Below are 15731 nucleotides of genomic sequence, written 5' to 3'. Positions count from 1 at the left end.
GTCTCATGAAGCTTATGGATTCATTAATCTCTTTTGGATTTTTAAATGACTAACATAAAGCAGTTTACTCCTGAATATAACCTTAATGTAAAAAAATTAATGTAAAAAAATGATTTTTGGTAAATAAGTTTATTTAAAAGCTCTCAATACCTTTTTAAAACCCCATTTTAATTTACTTTTACAAAATTCAACAGATTTTCCTCATTTTCTGTAAAAGATTGTAAATTTTTTTCGTGTCAAATATGTAACATTCTTAAGACGTTTATTACTACTGATACTATTTTCACTACTCCTATTTTACCTTTTACTTGTATCTTTCACAAGGTTTTGTTGTTGGCTTTTGTGAAATATGTATTTTTTTACTTAAGATCATCTTGAAGTTAGGTAGGAATTCTAGTGTTATATTCATTAACATTATTTAACCCCTTATAGTTACACTGTATCTCTCTTTTACAGATGGACTACCTCAGGTCTACTATTTTGGCCCATGTGGAAAATATAATGCTATGGTGCTAGAACTACTTGGACCTAGTCTTGAAGACTTATTTGACTTGTGTGATAGGAAGTTTTCTCTTAAAACTGTTCTTATGATAGCCATACAGTTGGTAAGTAGAACAGATGTGAATTTGAATGTTCATTAAAGTAATTTAGTCGTCAGTGGATTAAATACTCATTTCACTTGCTTAGCATGTTTTAAATTGTTATTTGTGGCTGTGATACAATTTTAGTAGGAGATTGACTTTATGTCATTTTCACTTGCTTTGTTCTAATTTTTCAAAAATCACTGCATGAATCACTGTCTTCTGAGTCTCTTGCCTAATCACAACCTGAAATAATGGATTTTAGTTTGACATTCACAATTAAAAAAACACCTTCTTGAAATATAAATAATTGTAATTATGAAAGGAGTTGGAAGCTAGGATTCCTAAGTAGCATAAATATTTAACCTGTGCTTTCTCAGGAACAAAGAGAAAAAATAAAACTCTGGAAATAATAAAATATAACAAATTTATGCAGTGAATAATATGTCAGATTTTTTGAAGCATTTTGTAATTTGGTTTCCAGTAAGACAAGTGTGTGTAATGAAAGGAAGAAACAAGGCTTTGCATGTTTGCCTTGATATAATGTGCTTTAAGTAAATCTTTCTGAAATCTTAAAGGTATTGAGCCTCCAACTCTATAAATAGATATTGATATTGGGGTTATATATATGTTGGTGGAATTCCAGCACTTCTCTTCTACTGGTATAAAGCTTTTATTCCTTTAATATATAGGTGATCTATGTGGAACTTGTTTTAGTGACATAATTTCTGGTTAATGCAAATGTAAGATATTTAGCTTCTACCACAAGTTCATGTGGCAACCTGGAGCTTAAACTAAACTGTCATTTTTTCGTTTTATTAAAGATTTCTCGTATGGAATATGTCCATTCAAAGAACTTGATATACAGAGATGTTAAGCCTGAAAACTTCTTAATAGGACAACCTGGAAACAAAACCCAGCAAATTATTCATATTATAGATTTTGGTTTGGCAAAGGAGTATATAGATCCAGAAACGAAGCAGCACATACCATATCAAGAACACAAGAGCCTTACAGGAACAGCTAGATACATGAGTATAAATACACATTTAGGAAAAGGTACGTGTGCTTTTAAGTGCAGAAATGAGAATTAGCAGCTGTCATTTGTGTGAAATCATCTTCTTTTCAAGTTGTAATTTTTCTCAACAGTTTGAAGTTTAAAGTACTGTTCAAAATTAGTCTGGACTTGCTAAAATGCTATTTATGGAAATAAGGTTCTCTGGGTCTCTGTTGATCACGATTGTGTCTCAGCAAACATTTATGTTATTTTTGTTAGTTATCCAGAAGAAGAGGTGTATATTTATATTGTAACATCCTCACATTAGAAGTATGCTATGGAGAAAATAAAGGTAGATATTGTTGAGAAAGATACAAAAGTTAATAGATTGCAGTGATAAGGGTTTTCTATGCTGCCTTGCAAGTTTTTTTGATCCCTTTGAAATGTACTGCCTAGTGGAATAATAGGAGTTCCCATTTTCATGCAGACTTGTTGATTTTAATGGTTATTAATGAGGCTTTGTCGGAGTAGCTAAATATTAAGCTTCTGTTGCAAATGTGATGGACTAAGGAAATGACAAGATATATATGGAGATAAATAATTTTAATTGAAGGAATAAATTTACCTGGAAAAAGGTGCATGAGCATACAAGGCAGTCTTTGTTTATCCCAGTTGTGTTGATGATTTCTAATGACAATAGGTCTGACATCTTTGAATTTGTGCAAACCAGTAGTATATAATTGCATGGTAAATAGGTTGCTGTTTGAATCGGTCAGACAGACTGTTGCACAGTTTTTATAGTTCATGCTAATATGACAAATGTGATACTGTTCATGTTTTTCTTAGAGTGATAGTGAGGTTTAATCAGTAAAATCAAACAAGTTCAGTTAGTGGTGAGCAGCCATAGCTGAGGAAATGATGGTAGATGTTTTGTAGTAGTTTGATTTAATGCATTTTTTATAACACTGTCACATTAGATTCCCTTAAAAGAATAACAATTATAGGCACATATATTCAGCTTTTATATCTTTCTTCAAAATAGGAAAAAATTAGTTATCTTGTCTATTGGCAATTTTTTAATTTAATCAGTATGGAACTGTTCCACCTGTTAATGCTTTTCTCTTGGTTCCTGCCTCAGTCTCAACATAAATTAGAAAGATCTTTCTAAATTTCTCAGCTATTTATCTGGCTTCTGTGAAGATTTAGAGAAAGAATATATGTGTTCCTTTTTCAGTAAATCCCATGGCAAATATAGACCAATATTTACAAAATGTCATTTGACATTACTTTAGGACAGTAAACTTGGTAATTTTGCTCTATCTCTGGGCAAGTTAAAGAAAGTGGAGCTTTTTCAATTAAACAAAAATTACAAATGTTCCAGAACAGGAGAGAGGAGGACTTAAGTAGGTGATGATGAAAATATATTTTTCTATGGTGACAATTCAAAAAGGTATTGATTTTAAAATGCTAAATATTACTTTATAATTCAAAACATTTCAGATGTTTAACCTGACATATATCAGTGCATTCTTCACAAACAAATCTGAAATATTTATGATGTGCAAGCAAACTGTAGATCTTGGGTTTTCCCTCCCAATTCCTAAAACATCCTTTGGTTTTCTCCATTGCATAGGGAGAAAGAAGCAGGTGTATGTATGGCTATGCTGTATGTTCTTGTGTAAGACTGACAGTGCATGTAAGGTCCCCAGATTATTGGAAGGGTTTGTTATTATTACACATGGAAAGGTTTGGATCGGAAGGGACCTTAAAGCCCATCCAGTTCCAATCCCCTACCATGTGCAGGAGGGACATCTCCCACCAGACCGGGTTACTCAAAGCCCCATCCAGCCTGGCCTTGAGCACTTCAAGGTATGGGGCATCCACAGCCTCTCTGGGCAGCCTGTGCCAGTGCCTCACCACCCTCATGGTGAAGAGTGTCTTCCTAATACCTAATCTAGATCTACGCACTTTTAGTTTAAAACGATTTTCACTTGTCACTGCACTCGCTGATAAAGAGTCCTTCCCCATCTTTCTTATAAGCCCTTTTAAGTAGTGGAAGGCTTCTAGTAGCATTAGACAATGTCTGAATGGCCACCCCACTCATATCTGGTAAGAGTTATGTTTGGGTACTTTTCCTATATAATGAAATAACTTATTACACACATACACAATGCATGTTTTAGAGAAACAGAAGAAGCACTGTTTAATGTGTAGCTGTCTTGTATTTTAATCCTGATTTTGGAGGTGGACTTTTTGTAGATTTTGAAATCTCACTGGCAGTCCCATGTTCTGGGAACATCTTCACAGGGTGGCTTACTTCTTTAAATGCATGTTCTAGGGGGAATTTTTAAGAATAAGCTAAATAATAACTGCTTCCCTTTTTAAAGGTGGGAGATTGTGCACTTTTGACCATGTTTTCATTTTCTGTGGGGTTGCTTCTGTGGTCAGAATGAGATTAATTTAAGTAAAACACATTTGAGATAGTTTCTGCTGGGCGTGTGAGACACTGGTGTAATTCTTTGTATTTATACATCAGGAATGCTTGAGCTTAAAGAATATTGTTTGTCAAATATATTCAATTTATAGCACATAGCCAAGTCTTGTGAGAAGCAATTGAGACTTTTGGCTCTGAGTATCATGGAATGTATCTTGTTTGGCTGAGCTTAGTGATTGGTTTTATGTTTAAAGAAACAGCGAAATAACTAGTCTGTCTTTCTGTTTTAAGATTGAAGTTTTCATATGTTAAGTTAGTGTGACGGTTTCAACAGTCACTTTGTAGTTGAACAGATGAAATGACACAGGTGAGAACTTTTGCTGGCAAGCTGAGGGATTTTTTTGTCATCAGTCTCCCAGATTTCCTTTTCTGTCAATATAAACTTCATCAACTTCTTCACAAGACTGACATGAACAAAAGTTAGTAATGTGCACTTTTGCATATTAAGTGTCTGAAAAATCAATCCACAGATTTAAAGATACAAATTACTGTTTCTGAAGTTTATGGCTTTAGAGATCTTGTTCACATTTTTCATTGCATCATGGCCACTGTGGTTCCTTTAGTTGTTATGGAAGTGTCTGCCAACCCTTGGCAAGTAAAGAAAGAAGCCAGTAGGGATTCCAGTAGAAGACTTCCAGTAGAGATTCCAATCATGGAATGGTTGGTGTTGGAAGGGAGCTCTGGAGGTCATTTGGTCCAATTGCTTGCTCAGGCTAAGCCGCATAGAGCTGAGGACCACGTCCAAACAGCTTTTTGGTATCTCCAGTGGTGAAGACTCTACAGCCTCTCAGGGCAACCTGGTCATGTTTTATTTGATATTTATTAGAGATAAAGATCATTAGTTTATACTCATATTTTATTTTGTTATGGCATGCCAGTTGTGTGAAAATAAAAATCTTTTCTTTTTTTTTTCTTCCTTTTTTCTACTTAAATTATTTCCACAAATTCCACAAAGCTATCCAAATAATTACTGAAAACTGGCCTACTAGAACACTTTTTGGCTGTTTTCCCACTTTTGAAATGGAGTACAATATGCCAGCTTTATTTCAGCAAATACCTTAGTGTTTGAAAATGGAAAGAAGCCTATTGTAATGATACAGAAGCATTTACTACAGTGCTATGATATTTTCTGTTTTCACAATAATGATAAATTCGTTGCTACTCCAGGTCTTGTCAGTGTCAATGTCAGTGGGTTTTGAACTGCCTGATCAGAAGCATTCTCTTAATTAAAACAGGTAGAATAGCATATTCCTAGCATGTATATATAATGAAAGCCCACCCACTCATGAATTGAAAAAAGCATGGTACATGAAACCGCCCTCAAGTCTGCTTGCGTTCACATAGTAACTGGATGTGTAAGAAGTAACTGAACTATTGTAAACTTATCATGTGCTAGATTTACTATTCTTTTCCAAGTAAAGACTTCAAAAATGTCAATGTTTTTAAACCATATTAGAGCCAAAGAGCTTTAAGATTAGTTGCAATATTTTTTCATTTAAGGAATAACAATGTAAATATTAACATTTTCTTGTAGTATCATGAATATTTTTTACTGAGAACACATTTTAAAATTTATTAATGGTGATTGAATTTCTTAAACATAATTTTTAAACTGTAAATTTCTCAAGGAAGCATTTACTTTGTTTCCTGTGCATGGTATATCAAATTGGTGTCAGTTTAAGAAGATACAACCAATTTTAGAACCAAACAACCTATTTAATCCTTCTTAAATAAGACAACCCTCTTACCCCCAAATCATTTAAGAAAGAAAACCACATAACTTAAAGTTGCTAATTATGGGGAGAATATATCTGATTCTTTAGGGAATTATATGTCTGATGTTAACACATTAACATAATAAAGGACACTTTCTCCTTCAAGTGGAGAGTCTTTTGCATTCTTTAGGTAGAATCTTAAAACTCTAGTTGGGTAAACTTACTCTTGTTTAAATGACATGTCTGTTTGAAAATTCTTCCAAATCTTACTTGCGTATCGTTAGTAGTCTGTACCTCTCAGCAAAGCTGTGGGGAAGAGTAGTTAGGTATATACTGACTCCTCTGGCCATGGTAGCTGTGGCAAAGCTAATAGTATTTTCACTAGCTGGTCTTACTTTACTGTGATACGGCTCCTTCTCACAGGAGTTACACAAATACTTACGCAATTCTTAAATGTAAGTGCAAAAAATTTAGCATGCATATCTGAAATCTTTACAATGGCGTTACTGGGCGCTGTAAGTGATTAAACCATGCAAAAGACCACAACCCTGTGTAAAAACTTCTTCAGTTCAAACTCAGAGCAGTGATTCTCCTTGACCCTGGAGGATTTTGTAGGCATTTCTTGGGTGTCAGAGAAGTATGACCTCTTAAGAGCTCAGTCCCCCTCACAATATCAATGGCCTTGTAGCAAAGCTTATGAATACATTATTGCTGCTTAACTATCCAAGGTTTCAGCTGACCCTTGTGAAAAATAAAAGCCGTTTGAGTAAAGAGGGAGACCGTCATGTTCTTATTCTCTTACAGGTTAATCTCAGTTATGCATTTAATTGAACTACAACTTACTCTGCATTATTACTTATAAACAAGAAAGCATGTATTCTCATCACCAAAAATATAGTTTAGGATCCGGATAGTTTACAAATGTCAAAACGAGTGCATAGCAACAAGGAGTTTTAAGTGTTTGCATGTGTTTAGTTGAAACTAGCACAAAATTGCCAAGACCCAATATTTTGAAGTGTGTATAGAAGGTGATTTATAGTTACCGAGCACTGTGTAGCCAATTATTTCAATTATGTTTTTTCCCCAAACATGCATTTGGTCAAATGTTTGTAGTGGCTTTGTACTACACTGGAAGTTTCTATCTGGAATAGAAGATACTTTGTCTATGTGAAAAATAATGTGGATTTATTTAGATAATTGTTTGAGGGAAATACAGATATTCTGCAGCCCTTTTCAGCATTTGGTTGGTGCACTTGCTTCTGTAAATTAACTTCTCCTGAGGATAAAATTATTCTATGCTTCTTCAGTTCCCTTCATTTTCAGGAAGGGAGAGTGGGATGCCAGAGAGTGTGGATTCTGTATGGGAGCTAAAAATCTCTATCTGTAAGAGTCCTATGAGTTTTGTATCTGCTGGAAATCTACAATGGTAATTGGGGGATTTCCCTAAATTCAGAAAAATAGTGTACTGGATTGCTGTTTTAATTTATTGGTTAAAAGAAGTGTGGTCAAATGAAGCGGTAATTGCTATGAAATTGGTACATCTAATGGTGTCTGGGGAATGACGAATATCCTTGGTTATATTGGTCTTTTCCTGGTAGTGCTTGATTATTGAAAAGGCAGAGGTTAGTTATTTTACCATGAATGTCTGAGACTCCTGGGAATGAAACAGCTTTGCTCTGTAATGCTAATTGAAAGGCCAAATGAAGAAATTAACGGTAATTTAACAGTAATTATCTTAGGGGAAAAAAGAACGCAACAAAGACAGCAGCAACAGCAACAAAACAAAGAACACCCTTCCTTCAAGCCCCTCTGCCCTTCACTGGTAGGTCCACCCTGTAGTCAGAGCTGTCGTATGTTCTAGATTTAAAATACATCTTCTTAGGACCAGTCTTTTCTGTAATCTAAATCAGCAAAAATATTTGTAGATTGGATCAATGCTAGTGCATTTCTTAATGTAGTTTTGTTCACAATAAATGTCTGTACTAGCCTGCATTCTAGAGCTTTTTCATAAACTTGAAGAAAAAAATATTTTCTGCAGTTAATGGGCCATAGCCTTTCAGAGCCTAGCAACTCTCACTTGTTGCTGAGTCAGTTGGGCAGAATGAAATCTTTTTCCAGATCTAGTAGCCCCGCGTGGAAGATTGACTAGTCCTCATCATTGTACCATTGCTGAACCTCAGGGGCAGGGCTGTAGAGAGGCAGGCCTAAGAGCTAGTGAGGCTCAAGAAGTGATCTTGCATAGATACAGCAAGTGAAATTTCCGTAACCTTTATGGGGTTAATACAAAGCAGTGTGTCTGGCAAACAGAACTAGGGTTAGTGAAGTGTTCTGCTATGACAGAGAAGGGGAATGAACAATGTGGCTTTTGAACAGCAAGTAGGTTTGAAGGTTTTGTTGGTTGCTTGCTTTTATGACAGGATTATTACTCCTAATTTTTCATAAGGGAAATGCAGTTCTTTGATTTTCGAGACCTTAATTTGCTTTTATAGCCAATTTAGTAGAATAGCTTCAAAACTGTGTTCTGAGCAGGTATCAGAGCTGTGTTGTCACAGTAAATCACTATGTTTCAAGTGAATTATAATAGTTATTAAATGATATTGCTCAAAATAAGTATCTCTGAAATACAAAAAATACTAAAATTTGTGGTTCTTTGATCTCAGTTTATTTTTGGATAAGGGTAATAAGTAGTATGAGATGAATAACTTTTTCTGTGTAAAGAAAACCTGGAAACCTACAATTATATGAAACAGTGCTTCTAATACAAAATGATTTGAGATTCTAATTGTCCAAGATTCAGACTTACCAAATGCTAGATAATTTCCTTTGCTCACGTAAAGGTATAACTGAAAACAGTTTGCTTAAAGCCCACATTATTCTTAACGTAACAATATGGCATACAATGCGTTTATTATAAAATTGGCAGAATTTCATCTTTAAACATAATGAGGGGGTGCCATTCTTTCCCTCAAAGTATGCTGTTGTGTGGAATTATATCATTTTGAACAAGATTAGAAACTTTGGGTGATAAGTTTTAAATCTACAGGATTTGACTCTACCTACAGGACATGTAGGCGTGTCACTTGCTATCTGCTTAGTGATTATATTAAGGAACCTGAGCATTGCACAGTCTCCTGCAGTCATTCCTGACAGCTAAAACCATGTTTTCTGATCCAAACAGATCAGAAAGTTTCTGCTGTTTCAGCATTCCTATAGCAAGCAGTAAAACTTTCTTTGGAGGGAGGAGTGTGGTGTTTATAATGGGCACATACTAAGACTGAAATGTCTTATTTGTCCTGTTATGGTTACTTTACCATGTAGGCTAAGAAGAGGTAATTTCTGGAGATAGCCTGAGGAATGAGGTTCTAGTTTTTATTAAAATCAACCTATTTGAGTCAAGACTTATGTGTAGCTTGTAAACTAAATAATGGGTATTAGTTTCTGACTAATTTAGCTGGCTTCAGGTGACACCTCCTCCTTGAGGGAGAGAGACTGTGCCCTAACATCTTGTGGTTTTGTTATCTTACGATCGTATTACAACAAATCCTCTCGATCTCATTAATTTGTGATGCACTGGGATCAGCAAATATCAGCAACTCCTCCTCCAGCTGATGCTTGAAATCCTTTTGTTTTCCAGCTTGTCCACTGCTCAGTTTTTCTGGCTTGCAAAAGCCCTTTCTCTAACCATAGCAATAAAAACCCTGGCTTTCTAGTTTGGCAGGATTATCTTGAAAATTTTCATCCCTGAGAAAGGATATTTGACTACTATTTTAAGTTAAAGTTATGACCAAAGAACTCAAATGAATTCTAAATAATAATCCCTCTTTAGTATAAAATATAAAACAAACAACGACAAAAAAAAAAGTCACCAGCAAAACCTTTCCCATAGCAGAATCTAGAGGGCATTATGAACACAAATGGCACATCCTTGAAATAGTTACTGTGGAACTGTTCTACAGAAGTATCTCAAACTACCCAAAGCTCATACAAAAAACATCTTAATGAGAAATCATTTCAGGACAAGAATTGAAAGTTACTCCTTTTTTAGAGATAGCCCTCAGTGAAGTAGCAATTGCTCCTAATGTATACGTGTTTATTGTTGTTGATGTTTTTCACAAAGAGCTTAATTTTTCATTAGTGTAACCTGTAGAAGTTATTGCAAAAAGGAGGAATTATTATCTATCAGCAAAGACCAAGTAGAACTTTCCAGATTTATTTTTGTGAGCCATACTTTGGAGTTGTTCATAGGTGGGCCTTGGGTTGCACACTTGCAACATTTTTGTATGCTTTGCCAGCATTTTCTTGCAGCCACAGAACTGATTTACATAATGCACGCACTGCTGTGCAACAAACATTTGTTGTGAGCAGTTCTCAACAAGTACCCGTTATCTCTGTGTCCACCCCATAAAGAGCTCTGGGTTCCAACAGGCAACAGAAGTCAACATTTACTGCACATTCTGAAACCTGTCAATCATAAAACTCCAGTAACTTCAGCAGTGGTATCAGCATTGCATATGCTCAGCAAATGGGATACTGCAGGCTCAGCAGAGGAGCTTAGAGAAAACAACGTTGTCTAGAGGATATTCACTGAGGAAGGAGACAGCAGTGGACAAGAAAAGTGGCAGAGCGGATGCAAACAGGATGAATGTTGGCATGGGATTTGGAAGGATGGAGAAGTGACTGTAGAAGCACCTCCATGTGGCTGGCAGATGTGTGATGAAGCGAGGGACTAGGTGTGGTCCAACCTCGGGATTATAATAATTTTTTGGTGTTTTTTTTTTATTTACTTGCTAGTATGTTTTATTCAGTGTTCAAGTGAGAAGTTGGGCATAGAAAACAGTAATAAGTAAAAGTTCTTTTTATATTAAGAACTATTGTTCAGATGCAGTGTATTTGCAGCGATATTTCGTGTTGATCTGGTCAAAGCCGGGTTTGCTATTTTAACATTCTTGTCTTCAAATGGTAACATGGTATGTACTTTTCTGTTCAGTTTCTCTTGCTGTCAAGGCAAAGTGGTTTTGTGACAGTGCTGAGTAGAAGCAATGCTAATATTTTGGTTTTCTGCCTTCTGTAAGGGAGGAAGTCAAAGTTAGAGGGGAAATAGTGTTTGTTACTAGAAAACATAATACACTGTGTAACAGCTCTTTCAACAACAGAACAGAATGAAGTCAGGTGAAAATGTAAAATTCCTTTTCTACTAGTCCTTTAAAGATTTTTACTAATTCTATTACATTGAATTTTCCTAAGTAGATTTGATTTTACTTTAAAATAATACAGAATGTATTTTGAAAACTTCATATTTTGTATAAACTGTATTTTGTTTGTTACTCTTCTGTTTTCAAATGTTCTATAAATTTTTTGAAGGAATGCCATTGTACTACTGCAGATCCAATGTTATGGTTCGTGCCAGACACTTCTTTCCAGTACTTATGAGAGTAGCCTGTGTGTACATGTCTCTTTATGCTGCTTTCTGATCAAATAGTAAGACTTCTGAGCCTTCTTCAGAAGACCTTTTGTTTACTTATATATCCAGTAAAGTGAGACTGAGAAATCAACCATCTTCCATGATTTTATAGATGAAAAATAAGTTAAGTTGAAGCTTTTTTAAACTTGTTTCAAGTTCGTAACTGGAAAAAAATTATGAAAAAATGTGGGACAAAAGTGCAATTATGTATCTAAAGGATCAAAATCTGTTTTAAAATAAGATCAATTTATTATAACATGATAATTTGTTTAATGTACTGCTGAGTTTTATTTAGTTGCCAACTGCATCTGCCTGTTCTGATTTACTTCTGTTCTTAATGTAGGCTATAGTACTTAAGAAGTCTTAAATGTTTGTTTTGATTTCAAGTACTTTACACTTCTCAATTACTTTTACACAATTTTGAACTTAGACTTTAAAATATAATGGTAAATTAAGCAGATTGACTTCTAATAATATTTGAATTTTGTTTCAGAGCAAAGTAGAAGAGATGATTTGGAAGCTTTAGGTCATATGTTTATGTATTTTCTCAGAGGAAGCCTTCCATGGCAAGGTTTAAAGGTAGTAGTTTTTTACATCTTCACTTCCTTCCTGGTTTTAGATAATCAGCTTTTCTCAGTATGATCTTTTAATTTCTGAAAGCTTGTCTGAAAGCTGTATATCATCATAAGTTTCTTTTGCTCTTTTATCATAGGCTGAAACATTAAAAGAACGTTACCAGAAAATAGGAGAGACAAAACAAACAACATCTATAGAAGTATTGTGTGAAAACTTCCCAGGTAATGTCTGCTGCTACTGAAAATGTTGTGTACTGATGTGTTGATTTAGAAAATGAACCTAGTATACCTTGTTTTTTAATATCTGTTTTTAAAAATAAATTAAACAATACTTCTAAATATCTATCACCATAGTGTGTGTATATATATTTATGTATCTTTTGAAACAAGCAGTAAACCAGTGCTGGTGTTGTTCAAAGATAAATAATTCTAAGAGAAACATTAAAAAATTATAATTATTGTTAAAGTGTTCCGCTAGTCTACACTTTTGCCTTCAAACACAAAATTTTGGTATTTGCTTCATAACCATTTAAAAACGAATCTGCTTTTCAGCTGGTATATGATTACAGCTTGAAATAATATTTAAAAAAAATAATAACTTGCAGGTTTTCCTGTGACACTTACAGTTAGTTGTTCTTAAGTGTGCGAAGAGAAGATACCTCCTAATAAGGTATTTGGAAGACCAGACAGAAGCAAATACTTTTTTAAAAGTTGGATTAATAAACAGGATAGGTATGGTGTTGTTGCTAAAATAGAAATAAACACCTTCAAAGATAATCAGCATATCGATAGGCAAAATGGATTTGCTGAGACTAGGTCATGACAAACAGATTTGATTGTCTTTTATGACAAGACAGTGGGTCTTGTAGACAAGAGGCTGATGTTAAATGCCATGAAACCTTAGTACTTTTGCTTTTGACACTATTTTTAAATAACCTTATAAATAATATTAAAACATAATTGAGAGGAATTTACTTTGGGACAAAGAGTATAAAACTGTTTGAAGTACTCAAGAACTTGTCATTGCTATCAAATTGGAAAAATGAAAAAGAATTCCACAGAGATCTATGATGGTTCCGCTCAGTATTTTTGTTAATGCCTTGTATAATTGAGAATTCTTATTAAGCTTCCAAACGATAAATATGAAATTCATGGGCTTGATAGTGGAGTTGGAAATAAAAGATTTTGACAAATTATAAATACGGTCTAAAAATACAAGGTATAGTTCAGTAAGTTACAATAGGATATAAACAAAGGATCAAGTCCAGATTAAAAATTACTGGATATGTAAAATGGCAAGGTGCTTTAGGTAATGACTTAAAGATGAGTCACAAAGTAAATGAGTGAATAGTGTCATGGTCTTATATTAAACAAACAAACAAACAAACAAACACAAAACACACAAAACCAACCAACCAAACAAAAACCTGTACTAAACTGCATTATATAAACCAGTTGCAAACTAAAAGATATATGAATTGCTATTTCTGCTGTACTCGATTCTGTAAAACTGCAGCTGAAACAGTATGTTTGTTTCTGGGAACTGTACTTCAAGAAATTTACCCTATTTTAAGGGTGCAAAAGCAGGGATATTTTTTTTTGCTATACCTCTTTCCAAAGACTGAAGTTATAGAAACTGTTTTAGCCAAAATAAGACTGTGAGGGAATTAAGTTCCCCTGTACCTTTTGTACCTTTTGCCTTGGTACAGTCATGAAAGGAATTAGCTTACTACATTCACAGCAAAAAAGACACAGTAATGGATGTAATCCACTATAAAACCGTTTAGCGGTGAACTCATCTGTTTCGTATGCAATGAAGAGCAGGAGGGGATTGTTGAGGAGATTGTGGAGTTTCTTTCACAGGAGTTGTGTGAAAACCAATTACACAGACGTGGCTGGAACTGATTTCCTCTGAGCTAAGCATGGTGTACTAGGTTGCATCTTGAATTTCTTTCCAACCCTCTTGTAAAAATTAATCCATAACTATTTTTTTCTGATGATTTTCATTTTAATTTCTCTGTGTATCCTATAAAAAAAAAAAGGATTTCAATTACAGAACTGGAGAAAATGTTGGAACATAAATGAGTTCACTAAGCATAAACAAATAATGTTAAATCTAATGTAGAGGGTATATGTTGCAATTCTTGCAAATAATAATGAGTAAGAGTAGCTTCATATCGGACAGCAACATCACTAAGCTGCATTCCAAATTACTTTTTCCAAGCTGGTCTCAAACGCTCTTTCTACCCCTCTACTTATGGAGGAGTTTAACTTGGTGTAGCTCAGTCTCCTGTGCACTTCTCCGTAATCCTCTGTTAGAGGGCAGGTACCCTCTTTGTACTACAAAATGTCTGGTCCTTCACACTTAATGGAAGGTGAGGAAAGGCATGTGGTGATACTGTTGTTCTGTTTCTCATATACATAAGGGTCAGCGGGTGCTGGTCGAAACTACATTGAACCCTGTTCATCCTCAGACTCTCTGATCATACAGTTGTGTGAGCTTTCTCTTCTGCCTTGGAGTCATCCAAATAGTCTTTTTGGCTAGAGTGTGAGGAGTCATTGCTTTTCTCAGAATGAGTTACCGGTGTGTGATTTTCCACTCTTTCATGGACTTCAAAGTATTCAAAGCAATTTACATTTCAGTGTTTCATTACATTACCTGTCCTCCTGAATTTATGCCTCAGGACTCAGGTCAGGTGTTTCATCTGATCAATATCACAGCCTATACTATGTGTCAGGACAGTTGAAGCTTCCCACTTCAGGAAGTAGTTGTAGATCCTCTCAGAAAGGAAGTTTGCATTCAGTAAAACATGTTCCTGGAGACACAGTCCACCCTGTCCTATATATACCCCTTCCTTACCTTTCCTTAGGCTTGTCTATAAGCAAAACATTGAAAAAAGTTGAAAAGCGGAGACATTTACTTCCCCACTTTTTTGTTACATTATTATGCATGAGGATTCAAAAGGTTAAATGAAAGATGCACTGTCTTACATTACTTGTCTTAGATACAAAGGTAAAATTGTAGGGGGAATCACTTTGTAGGATGTATTTGGAATGGGGCAGTATAACTTCAAGAATATAACTACTATGAGGCAACGTTTCTTTCTGATAATGCATACATGCATGGTGGACCACAATTCATGTTTTGTGTTAAGACAGAAGTTATTTTAAAATACATTAATAAATACTATTTTTGAGTGCCACTAAAAAGTGTTACAGTTAGGTGTGTTTCTTTTTACATAGAGGAAATGGCTACGTATCTACGTTATGTAAGAAGGCTGGATTTTTTTGAAAAGCCAGACTATGACTATTTAAGAAAGCTCTTCACTGACTTACTTGATCGAAAAGGCTATGTGTTTGATTATGAATATGACTGGACTGGCAAACAGTTGGTGAGTATGATTAAGCTATTAATAAGATACTGTTTAATTGTTTGATCAGTTATGAGCCACTGTTAGTCTTGAGTTTTAGAATATGAGTACATCTTATGGCAGCTAATTAGAGTTGTGAACACGTTTGACAAACACATTTTCTATTGCATTTTGAAACACAGTGTTTTAGTTTGACATGCTTCGTATTGAGTCTCTTTCCAAGCATACTTCTAATATCCAATAAAACCTCTTTTCCGTCTAAAATGAGATAGGAATAGGAATTTAGACTGCTTTCTGAGTTGAAGAAAGCTTAAAACTCTGCAAGTGATTATTGTCATCGTTCATATTTTTTTCATTTATGAGCTTTCTTACTCCAAGCATTTTTAGAACATAAAGCAGTCACTTCTCTGACACATATTCCAGATATTTAGCTTTTCATTATGAAGAAACTTTTTTTTTTTTTTCTTTGTGAGTTACTCTATTGAAATGAGATGGAGGATATCAGCTTCCATCACAGGGAAGACACATCACTTCTGC

The 15731-nt window shown here is 34.7% G+C and overlaps 1 protein-coding gene across 20 annotated transcripts in view; it reads left to right on the top strand.

The window, feature by feature from the left end:
* CSNK1G3 (casein kinase 1 gamma 3) overlaps positions 1-15731 on the top strand; it is a 70676-nt gene that overhangs the window by 40077 nt on the left and 14868 nt on the right. For all 20 annotated transcript variants that reach the window (XM_072031005.1, XM_038170668.2, XM_072031003.1 and 17 more), the window contains 5 exons: positions 457-605; positions 1406-1640; positions 11742-11827; positions 11961-12045; positions 15067-15215. In XM_072031005.1, coding sequence (XP_071887106.1) covers positions 457-605; positions 1406-1640; positions 11742-11827; positions 11961-12045; positions 15067-15215 — 704 coding nt within the window. The remainder of the gene's footprint in view (positions 1-456; positions 606-1405; positions 1641-11741; positions 11828-11960; positions 12046-15066; positions 15216-15731) is intronic.

The sequence above is a fragment of the Anas platyrhynchos genome, chromosome Z (genome assembly GCF_047663525.1).
Source record: "Anas platyrhynchos isolate ZD024472 breed Pekin duck chromosome Z, IASCAAS_PekinDuck_T2T, whole genome shotgun sequence".
Classification (NCBI taxonomy): domain Eukaryota; kingdom Metazoa; phylum Chordata; class Aves; order Anseriformes; family Anatidae; genus Anas; species Anas platyrhynchos.
This window is presented reverse-complemented; position numbering and strand designations above follow the sequence as displayed.